The following is an 11,012-nucleotide window of genomic DNA, read 5'->3' as shown; positions in this document are numbered from 1 at the left end:
GGCCCCCTCTCCCGCTTCCACGCCCACCACGACCCCCTCGACCTCCACGGCCCCCACGCCCTCCACGGCCTCCACGACCCCCACGCCCTCGTCCCCCGCCTCGTTGCGTGAATGTGACTGCGCGCTTTGCGGCGGATTGCGCGCGCTCGAGCTGGAATGATCGCTCGGTCTCCTCTACACAACAACTGTTAAGTTCCACAACAGGCTCATCTGGCAGCGTGCTTACCATCTGGAACACTCCACGCAACTTCCTTTCCGCTAAGCGTCTTGAGGTGCTCCTTGACATATGCAATCTCGTCTTCTGCTAGGGTCTTGTCGAATCCCAAGAGCCCCGACGGCTCACCGCGAGTGTACTTGACGTACGGAACGCGCGCGAAGCGCTCCTTGAGCGTGCCCTGCGTGCATATTCAGTTTCGGCGAGTCGCTCCTAGCAATAGCGACACGAGTCGCACCTTGATCTCGTCGAAGCTGACGTCCTCGCAGCTGCCCTCGAACCTCAGCGTCGCACCCCTTACGGTGGGGACATCCTCCTCCTTTACGCTCCCCCCGTCCTCATCTTCGTGCACGCGTACTTTGCTTCCCATGAACTCGATGAAGACGTCGGGCTTGCCCTTGTCCGCTCCCTCCTTGCCCTTGGTCTTGTCTTTGCCCCTGTTACCGCTCTTGTCCATCTCCCTGAACGCATTGAACCCCTTGCGCCCGGGGCCGGAGAGAGTCTGCTTTCGGATGACGGCAGCCCTGCCAGTAAGGCCCTTTTCTTTGATTTTCATGTCACAGTAAGCCTCCCTACAACTCGTGTAAGGGGAGTGGGCGTGAGGGAGAGGAGAAACGTACTTTGTCATGACGAGAAGCTCCTCGCCTTTCCATGAAGGCTTTGGATCCGCACTGAGAAACGCCTCTACGGACTTGTAGTCAGCGAATTCGACGAACACAGAGCCCTGTAAATCACTGTAAGTAGGGGGTATCGAGAGGGCAGACGGGGGAGACTCACCTTGAACTCCTTCGTGCCGTCTATCCTCCGCATGCGCACGGCATTCGTCTTGCCGTAGTTTCCGAAGAAGACTTCTAGCTCCTTCTGCAGCCCATCAACCTCGTCGCCGAATCCTTTCTGTCGCTCAAACTGAGTCTAGCGCACAGACAAGTCGCAACGATGTCATACCGCATATATGCTCCGTTCAAACTGCCCTTTTGGCTCCTTCACCTCCGTCCGTCGGCGCACATGAGTGCCCTCGGCATTTATTTCGAGATCCTCGCTCATGCGAAGCGCGTTCGTGATCCATTCTGGGCCGAGCGACTGGTACTCGCGCATGCGCTTGAAGGACGAGACAGTAGCAATAGGAACCCAGTGCTCGGGGTTGGCGGTGTGTAGTGTCCACATAAACCTAATACGGTAGGATTAGAGACAAGTAAAGGAACTGCGCAGTGGGCTACTTGCTTGTCGTACGGAAGATTCGAGTCAGCGAAGTAGAATTCGACTGAAATCGCGTTAGACGTATTGATGGGATGAAAAGCGGAAGAGCGCATACATTGTCGCATGCCTGCTAGCATCTTTTCCTTGTCATTGTCGCTCGTTACGCTGTCTTCTGACTTGATTTCAAACTTCTCCTCGCTATCCAAGTTGCTCTCGGCCCTAGGTTTTGCAATGCCATCTCCCTTGATTGAGGACTCCAGAGCGGATGTTAAGACCTCAGCTTCAATCTTCACGTCTTCGACTGCAGCCATAGAGGGAGAAAGCAAGAAACAAGAGGAAGGCGAGGTTATCGCAGAAAATCGAGGTTAAAATCGCCGGTTGTGCGATCGCTAACTCCGTTTACGGATCCAATTTGATCGATCACTCTCGAATAGGCACAGATCTCGGTAGGCGCTGATTACGTACGCTTCCCCACACCGTGAGCAGGCTCGCCTCTCGCACTTCGTCTTGCCTCTTTCGATCGTTATCTCATCTGCAATGTCGTCGCGCAGCAAGCGTCGTGCCGACCAGGACGAGCCAAAAAAAGCGACTCGGAAAACGTGAGTCTCTCTCGCATCCGGTTCTAGGCAACGTACTTCATGAGTTTGCTGCAGGACGAAACGCCAGGCCGACTCGGAAGAAGAGGGAGATGACTCTGATGCAGCGGTCGAAGATGGTATGCATTTTATATCTCGCGATGCTTTCAGCAGACTCTAAGTCGCGTTTCTTCCTTAGATGAGCTCGGCTTCCTCGACAAGCGAAATATCATCACGGGTGGGCGGAGGACCCGTGGAATCCGTATAGATTACACTAAGGTGGAAGGGTTCCAGCAGGACGATGATGATGAAGAGGAAGAGGAAGAACGTCCAAAGAAGAAAAGCAGGAAGGAGCCTGCACGTCGCACTGCCCCGAGCCCGAGTTCGAGCTCAAAGCAGAAGAAAATCCAGCCTCCTCCCCCAAAAGGAAAGGCTCCTGTTTCCAAGACGTCACGAAGAGTAGTGTCAGAAGAGGAAGAAGAGGAAGGGGAGGAAGATGGGGAAGATGCTAGTGAGGCTGATGACGAAGAGGCTGACCAGGACGACGGTGACGACGACGAATGAACAACTCCAACCGTTCGCATTGTACTTATATGGACCCGTTTGTGTCTTCTGTGGCACATTGTTGCAGCAGAAGCTTCCCGATTCAGATATTTCGCAGGTATATACGACCACGTTGTCTACAACTTTGCTCCCTGCGATGCCACGATTCGTTGACCGCGTTCCAACAGGGGCTTTATGTATTCCTACACGAGGCGTCTTAACCCTACGGCTACATCCGCGAGCAACTAAAATACTCACTGCGTACCCCTCTACGACATCTGTGGCGTTAAGCGGCTCCTTCTGCACCCTCGCCCACAGTTGCCCATATACATTCCCATCGTGAACACCAAGCGCACTATGACCACACCGATGAGCCCCTCGTAACGCGAGCGTGATCTGTCACTTGCACGTACCTGTCCAGCTCCCAATCAGTGAACCCAAATGCATCACTCAAGCCAATCGCTTCTGGCAACAGTTCTGAACACGTGTATTTGATCTCCGCACGGAGACCCCGCGCAGCATCTCTATTCGGCGCGGGATATGGTAGCAGCCCAAATGACAGAACGTCTGCCAACCCACTCTCGACCAGCGTCAGCAAACCTACCGTATATATGGGCTCAGTATCGCTCACAACGAGAGGAAAGTGGACGTACCAGCCTGAGCAATGTGGCTACGATGGCGACCTCGGGCTCGGAGAGCGCAGCTGAGAGGTTACTGATACGCTTGCCGATCCATGCACCGAGACATGCCTCCGCCGCAGCCATCGAGACACGGTGGTCCATACTTAGGTCGGTGTCGCCCTCGTTGTCAGCACGATTGCGCATCATTACAGCTGCGCGTCTCTCGAGAAGGATGACCAACGATTTGTAGTCTCTCCAATTAGTCTCCGCCGCTCTGGCATCTGCATATTCGGGCAATAGATGACGCAGGTAGGCGGCCGACTCGGACAACGATCCCCGAGGTGATGAATGAAGGCTTTTATATGCCTTCAGTGCAGCACGCACAACCTGGAGATCCAAGACATAGTTGTCTCCCTCGTATCTATAGATGGCGAGAAGTTCTGGTCAGGTCTTCCGATGTAGAATCAGCTAGGAGAAATGGCATACGTGACACTCGGCAACCAATCCGCGTAGTACCGCCCGACGCCTGCGAATGCGCTGAATCCATGTCCGCCCATGACACGTCGAGCAGTTTCCACATCCTGCACGCCCATGGTGGACACGAGGATCTTGAATGCACTCGAGGCGATATGCATCTCCGAAAGCAGGGAGATGTCTCCATTGGCGAGGCGAGCGTTCATGGCGGCGACGCGCTCCATCTGTCAAAGTCAACTAGCTTAGCATCTTCATGTATCACGCAGTATAAGTGAAAAATAGCCTACCATATCACGCCCTAACAACAGAAAGACATACGCATGTCCGAGGATGGGTAGTAGTCTGTAATGGACGGCGGGGTAAGAGATGACTTGTTTTTCATTACCATCTGCGTCTCTGTCGCCTTGTCGGCGTACCGTGCAGTATCGTATGGCAACAGTGGCGGCTGCGTAATTCCTTAGAGTTTTGTGCATTGCCTCAAGGTACGTACAATACCTTTCGCTATCACCCATGCGCCCTTGGTTACTAGACTAGCCAAACCTGTCAGTATACGCGTATGTCATAGGCAGATAGGGAAATGCTCACCTAGCGCGGATATAAAGCATCTAGCAGGTGTCGTCATTTATTATCTCAGTCTTTGAACAAACAAAATACTGACTCCACCATACCCAATCTTCGCGTGAGGGGGTTTGACGTACTTTCCGTCGTCTGTAACTTGGGAGAATCCTGAAAACATATGCTCTCGAGGTACCCGCACATGAGAAAAGCGTGCATAACCATTGTCTACAGCAGCGTATCCACCCATCGCCTTAGGACCTAGTAAACATGTGCCAGTCAGCCATGTGCCAAAGCTCGTCTTAGGAATCATGTTACCGATGTCACCAACCATGATGCCCGGTAGAGGAGTGTGGTCCTCTACTACGTGTGAGAACTTGCAACGGCGTCATACCTGCCCGACGGACGTACTCAGTGATCGGAGCTGCACAAAAAACATGTGCGGGCCCATGTCCTGCCCTCCGGGTAGGATTAGTTTCGCCTGCACGATCCCGTGGGTAGCAGTCTTTCCGAGAGCGCCAATCCACCACTTGGTGCTCGTCAGGGTAGGGGAGTGGATCTCAAACTCGCGTGATTCAGGTATATACGTTGCTGTGGTTTCTAGCCTGGTCACAGCTGTACCGTGGCCCAGTTCTGTTTGTAGGTAGCATCTGTAACATATACGCTCATCAATATCAGTACGAACAATCTGCATCCTGAGATAATTACCCTTGAATTCCTCTACTAGTCACTAGGGAGCCATACCTATCTTGCAGATAAGGTCCGCTCTGAGCATTGAATACCGCTTCGAACGCTAGCGAGAGCAGAATGACCTAAAATTTAGGACTGCAGGTGTAGTATACGGACCTGCATAGCCTAAATGAACGGGCATATCCTCATCCATGAGGGTCACCGCTTGCGCCGTCTCTGACTCGGACCAGCTGTGTATATCTTGCAGCTCATAAAGCCGGGTCGTCATCCTCAGCGCGCGTTTAAGACGATCTGTGCGAGACATGAAGGGCCTGCTCGTCAGAGACAAGCCTTTAGTGTCAAGGTACCGGCAGCACCGCGACAGTGATATGTATGTACCTCTGGGACTTGTCAAATACGGGATCCCTCGACAATACCTCCACAAGCTTCGCGTGCATCGACCATCCCTCTTTCCCACCTAGCAGCCCATACCCATTGCTCAAGATTGGCCCGTCACCTTAGGTTAGAGAGGACGCACCGTGCAATACATCTCGCACACGATGGACATCTATACTCGTCCGCCCGCGCGCTGCTACCATGTCGAGCTCGGTCTGCATTTGGTGGTGGTCTTCGGAGGTCATGGCGATTCTCGCCAAAGGTCAGGGAACGAGCAGATCAACTAAAAGCTTCACAAAACGAAAGTGTCTGAGAGCTGAGTGTGTCGGATCAGCGCTAGTAGGTTGCGATGGTAGCCGAAGTCCGTTCAATATAACAGGAATCTGACGCCATTTCCCGGTCTATAGCAAACTGCATCAAGAACGGACTGTCCTTCATTCTGCTACGCGGATGTAGTCTTCGGAAGAGGAAGGGGGCAAGGCGCGCAGATGTCTCAACAAATTGAAATCCAGTATGATTATAATAATGGTTGCTAATAATTGTTGTCGATTTAAACTTGCGTGAAGCTGTATGTCATTCAAATACATGACATCGTTTTATGATAAGCCAATAAGGATACTTATCTAGGATACTCGAGCTGAGCATAGAACTTGAGATATTTCGTGACGCCGCGTTCCTCGCTCACTACCCTCTACTCAACGCTCATTTCGCTGCTCGGTCTCAAGATTTCACATTTCAAACGTTTCTTGAATCGCCTCTGCTGATGCGCTCATCAAGCCTCACCGTTGCACCAACTGCGACCGGCGATCAAGACCATACGGACAGTATGTGTGCAAGCGCGAATTCGAAGAAAGGCTGCAATTCTCATCATCACAAAGAACTCACCGTTTAATTGTAATGGTAAGGCACTGGAAAGGCATCGGAAAAGTGCTAACTAAATTGAAAAAGCTTTTCCCCTCTTGCAACATGGACCTTTCCTCGCTGGGGAAATGTAACATTTCTTTGCTATGCATGTTGGAGCACTTTCCGCCCAGCGGTATCCGCGTAGAACTATAGATTCTCGCTAACAAGACGTCAGTAAGGCTTGCAGGTCGACAATGTCAGGTTATTGTTCGAAGGCACTGGAGGCTCCTCAACTCGCGCAGCGACTGGACAGATTTGCCAGCGGGATCCTGCTTCGATCAATCGAAGACGCCAGCACAGATATATAAAGGGTGGGGATGCTCCGGCAGACTGCGACCGATTAGCAAAAATCCTGCACCTTGAACTATTATGGTGACATTCTTCGACGACAAGGTCTGCATCGTTGGTGCAGGCGCGGCCGGTCTTATTACCGCACATACTCTTCGCCAGGACGGATTCCAGAATGTAGAAGTGATTACCCGAGATCCTAGTGTAGGAGGCGTCTGGTGTGCTGAGAGGGTCTATCCAGGGCTTGTTATTAACAAGTAAGTGATTGTTCTTGACCTCTGGGAGCTGACTATACAACACTGCCCATCAGTGTGCACGGCGAATTCCGATTCTCTTCGCTGACGATGCCGCTTCCGACGCATAAAAGCGGACGCTTATCAGGAGAGGACATGTGCGCGTATATGCAGGACTTTGCGGGGCGGTTTTTGCAGGGCTGCATCAGATACTCTACTGAGGTCGTGAAGATACAGCCTATTGAGCGTGGCTCGTCTGTGACTCGTAGGTGGCTTGTCTCGTTGGTGGACATAAAGACAGGGCGACGGGAGACACTCGAGTATGATAAGCTGGTGCTTTGCTCGGGGGCAAGTACAACACTCTTTCTAATTTATTTTCTCCCGATGACAGCGAAACTATCATAGGGCTGTAGCGAACCCTATATTCCACCTCAGTTGTCATCATCGAATGCAATTCTGAAGGGTTTTGGCGGACCGGTCATTCATTCCTCCGAGTTTCGTGCTCGGCTTGCCGACGTTCTCGAAGCTGTCAAACCTTCGTTCGAGCAAAGCGGCAGCTCTATTGTCATTGTCGGAGGTGGAAAATCTGCGGAAGAGTACACTGATTACCTCTTTCTATTGGTTTCTTTCTCACTGTTCATTGATCAGCATGGCAGCGTATCTCGCTCTTCAAGGACGTCGGGTGTCAATGGTATTCAAAAGGGCGGATGCAATATTAGCATTCCCGATACCCTATCCCGATTTTATACGTAGAAGCAGGTACGACTGCGTTCTCAACTTATTGAGCATATTCTTAACGCTGGATTAGGCTACTTGCTATTTTATCTCCAGACATCGAACTTCGCACTCGTCTTGAGTAAGTGTGTCCTACATTTTGGAAATGAACATCATAACGCCTTTCACTTAGGCGTTTTCTTCATACTACATGGCTCGGGAGCAAGATTGTCCAGACCACCTGGAATTTGTTGTCCTGGGTTTCGGTGCGATCTATCCTATCGTTTCTTCTCGAGTCCCTCCGAGTAAATCGGTCGCTAGTTCAAAACCTTAGGAATTTCGTCCAATTCACCTTTGCGTAATACACCTGACTTGATGTGGACCGTGCACACGAGCGATATTGGGCTCGACGAGAACGGGTTTCATTCTTTGGTAAACAAGGGACTGATTGATCTAGTGGCCCCGCTGCACGTTGAAGGTTTTGCAAATGATGGCCGATCGCTAATTTTGAGCAATGGGCGACTTATCAAAGCGGACGCTGTTATTTTATGCACCGGTTTTGCATCGTCTTGGGACAAGTTATTGGATAGTGAGTTTTCGTATGACTGCGTCAAAAATTGCTCCCCAACTTCGATGCAGAGGACACAATGGATGAAATTGGATTCCATCGGCCTGAGCCTGGGTCTCTTGAGGATCGTCATCACTGGGAGCATAAATCTTTAGCTAGGCCGCCTGCCTTCTTTCCTCATGTGAGCCTGGATTCTGGTTCTACGTCCTCCATATATCGAGGACTTGTACCCGCAAAGAGTATTACCCAAAGAGACTTCGCCATTAACGGTGCAATTGTGAGTGCGTGTGACACATCTCAATCCGTGTATTCGCAGAATTGTGTTTTACAGTTCACTGTAAACAACGGCTATGTGTTTGAAGTCGGGGCGCACTGGATCTCCTCGTATTTCCGTAAAGATCCGTTTCTACGTCTCCCGTCGTCCACAGAGGAAGCTCTTGCGGCGGCCGAGAAAAATGCTGCTTGGCTGCGTAAAAGGTTCCCGTACGCCCAGTTCACGGTCAACCCGAGCTACAGTGCCGACCTCGCGTTTTTAAGGTTAGGGTCTTCCGCTTCGTATCGACGGCTCTGTCTGACTGGCACTTCGTAGCTGGCCGCAATTGGTTGACCGACTCCTTGATGACATGCACCTACCGTCGATGAGAAGTGGTGGGAACGCATTGACGTGGGTGTTCAAGGTTGTCGATTTGAAGGAGATTGAAAATCTTGGACAAGAACGGGCGGAGCTTCGAGCCCGTTGGGCGTGATCGCTATGATTTTGGTTGTCTCCACTGACTCGCCAACAGCATGCCAGTTGCTCAGAGCCGTCCTACTGAAATCTGATCAAAGCACCGTCTCTATTGTATGCGATTACGAGAAGATACAAAATCATAGGTCAATTACGGAGATCATTTATGTGTAGTGAATTTGAAATTGCAACATTCGAAGATGTTACTGGCCGTGAGTCGATAGTGGTGGATTCTACGACTACTAGTGGTAATATAACCTAATCCTGAATGGGTGTGCGCGAATTTTCAACTCCAACAATATCTCTCCATGCACTGGGAGCAAACACCACTCCTCTCTATCCCCAATCGGTTCCGCGTGCGATCTACTACTGCACATGCCAAGCACGCTGGCCAGTCAGGGTCCTTTTCCAACGCTCCATCGATTTCGGCGGGTATCCCCTGTGTTGCAAGATCGAAAGCTTCCGAGAGCATACCGTCGATCTGATCGGCCGAGTATGTTATCTGGTCGGAAGACGTGTTGGTGAGCGGCGGGAGACCAAGCGGCGGTCCCCCATTCGCAATGTAAATAAGGATCGGCGCAGAAGAATCGGCGGTTGAGTTGCATCCAAAGAACGTGGGGCGCTTCGTCAGATTCTGAGAGATCATGATGGAAGTGGACGTTGGGACCGGAGGGAATGAATAAGCCGAGGGGAAGTAGGACACACGATCTTGCATGCCCTGAAGCGCGTAGATCAGCTCAGGCTGCTAGTCGAGCATGGTGGACCAACGTACAATCAATGCAGTCCCAGCAGCCCAATTATCAGCGTTGTCGGGATCCTAGAACATGGTGGACATGGTGTTACAAACCAGTTGAGATGAGAATCTAGATTCTTACCACATCTATTCCCAGGATTACATCAATTCCTCGGGCTCTCACCGCAAGCGGCGTATACGGCGTGCCAATGCCATCGTCGCCGCCGTCAACAAGCGAGAGCACCGTCTCATTACTATCAATGAATGTTCCAGCCTCCAAGCCATAGAACGGGTTTGGCACGCGAGCCGTGTCCAGCGGTAGGAGTGTAGTTCCGTTGTCGGTCAGGTTTGCGGTAACCTCAGCGAGGAAATTCAGAATGGGAGCCAACACTGGGGGGAGTGCAGACTACAATATCATCAGATACTGACTGGGTGTGTAAAATGGGTTAAAGATGTACGGTTATGTTCAGCCCATAAAATACGTTTGACGACATCCCAGTCATAAAGCAAGCCTGATCGAATCCTGTCGCGCATACGGTAGCGTTGGGAGAGCCCAAGTACTCCATGGGGGTAAACGCCGCCAATGTGGGATCAAATGACCCCATTTCATCTATTCGCCCAAATTGAGTGACACAGAAGCGTTTGAGAGTTATTTCTCGATGAATCCGTTAAACGATACGCACAGACATTTAACTCGTAGATTGGGTTTATGAGGGGTACGTCTGCACCTGGAAGGTATGTAGAACCATTCCCATCAAGAGAAACAGAATCCGTAATAATAATAGGGAACGGCATCTGATAAGATACGAAAGTTGAGCTGACGACGAGGCGTTAATACTTCAGCAGCGAGGCATGAAGGACTATAGAAACTCACACGTTTGCGATGGACGAGAATGTGATTCCCGCACCGTGCGTCAGATTGGAATCGAAGAAGTTGTCAGCGCTCGTCCCGTTCACAAAATGCCTGGATAAAACGCGAGCCCACACATCCGCAATGCTGACAGGAAAGCCTGCAGCCAGTTTTCCAGAGACCTCTAGTATGATGTCCTCGACGTAGGCTATCTCGACAAGCGATTCCGAGCTGGGCGCAAGGAGTGACAACTGTGCGAGCCAGCCTCCAAATGCATTCGAACTTGCGTTTGGAGGACCAAAAATGAGGTCAGGGAAGGTGGGGAAGTCGGCCTGGGCAAGGGAAGTTACAAGCCACGAGCCTCCGGACAGCCCGGATAGATATGAAGCGCTCTGAAGGAGGCCTCCAGTGCCCGCCGCTATGGAGGAATAGTTGCGGCCATCAAGCGCGTTCAACACACCCGCTCCGACAATCGCAGCGCGGTAGCCACCTCCACTTGTAGCTATTCCGAGCGTGGGGTAGGTCTCGTCGGATCCGTTCAGAATTTCAGAAACGTAGGCAGGCAGAGATGAAGCATTGGAACTCGCTATGTTCGCTTGGACGTTACCGATGTATGTAGCCCATGCGGACGGAAGAACCTGGGATTTCCGAGAAGAAATGTAGGCGGCTTCAGCAGCACTGATGGACTGCGAAGAACCCGTGCCAGTGTGGCGAACGAGCGACGTGCCAGCGGGACACGGTATCAGCGTAGGC

General features: G+C 51.6%; 4 protein-coding genes across 4 annotated transcripts; 2 read left to right on the top strand and 2 right to left on the bottom strand.

Annotated features, from left to right (window-relative positions):
- Nucleotides 1-206: 206 nt before the first annotated feature.
- FIBRA_06261 (uncharacterized protein) lies at nt 207-1,722 on the bottom strand (the record flags this gene model as incomplete). The annotated part of the gene is made up of 6 exons (XM_012327994.1): nt 207-395; nt 453-938; nt 992-1,108; nt 1,160-1,382; nt 1,445-1,475; nt 1,527-1,722. The coding sequence occupies 6 exons, from the start codon at nt 1,720-1,722 to the stop codon at nt 207-209; spliced, it is 1,242 nt and encodes a 413-aa protein (XP_012183384.1).
- A 226-nt stretch (nt 1,723-1,948) lies between these two features.
- FIBRA_06260 (uncharacterized protein) lies at nt 1,949-2,550 on the top strand (the record flags this gene model as incomplete). Its single annotated transcript, XM_012327993.1, has 3 exons — nt 1,949-2,010; nt 2,065-2,126; nt 2,186-2,550. The coding sequence occupies 3 exons, from the start codon at nt 1,949-1,951 to the stop codon at nt 2,548-2,550; spliced, it is 489 nt and encodes a 162-aa protein (XP_012183383.1).
- A 116-nt stretch (nt 2,551-2,666) lies between these two features.
- FIBRA_06259 (uncharacterized protein) lies at nt 2,667-5,488 on the bottom strand (the record flags this gene model as incomplete). The annotated part of the gene is made up of 15 exons (XM_012327992.1): nt 2,667-2,732; nt 2,788-2,884; nt 2,943-3,109; nt 3,183-3,570; nt 3,636-3,847; nt 3,911-4,068; nt 4,119-4,153; nt 4,209-4,228; nt 4,282-4,439; nt 4,497-4,538; nt 4,590-4,828; nt 4,887-4,971; nt 5,025-5,179; nt 5,247-5,325; nt 5,386-5,488. 15 exons carry the CDS (start codon nt 5,486-5,488, stop codon nt 2,667-2,669), a joined length of 2,004 nt encoding a protein of 667 aa, XP_012183382.1.
- A 1,027-nt stretch (nt 5,489-6,515) lies between these two features.
- Nucleotides 6,516-8,695, top strand: FIBRA_06258 (uncharacterized protein; the record flags this gene model as incomplete). Its single annotated transcript, XM_012327991.1, has 10 exons — nt 6,516-6,691; nt 6,745-7,000; nt 7,073-7,263; nt 7,316-7,426; nt 7,476-7,523; nt 7,575-7,647; nt 7,703-7,970; nt 8,021-8,226; nt 8,281-8,486; nt 8,539-8,695. The coding sequence occupies 10 exons, from the start codon at nt 6,516-6,518 to the stop codon at nt 8,693-8,695; spliced, it is 1,692 nt and encodes a 563-aa protein (XP_012183381.1).
- Nucleotides 8,696-11,012: the final 2,317 nt, after the last annotated feature.

The sequence above is a fragment of the Fibroporia radiculosa genome (genome assembly GCF_000313525.1).
Source record: "Fibroporia radiculosa TFFH 294 genomic supercontigs, scaffold6557, whole genome shotgun sequence".
Lineage (NCBI taxonomy): Eukaryota > Fungi > Basidiomycota > Agaricomycetes > Polyporales > Fibroporiaceae > Fibroporia > Fibroporia radiculosa.
This window is presented reverse-complemented; position numbering and strand designations above follow the sequence as displayed.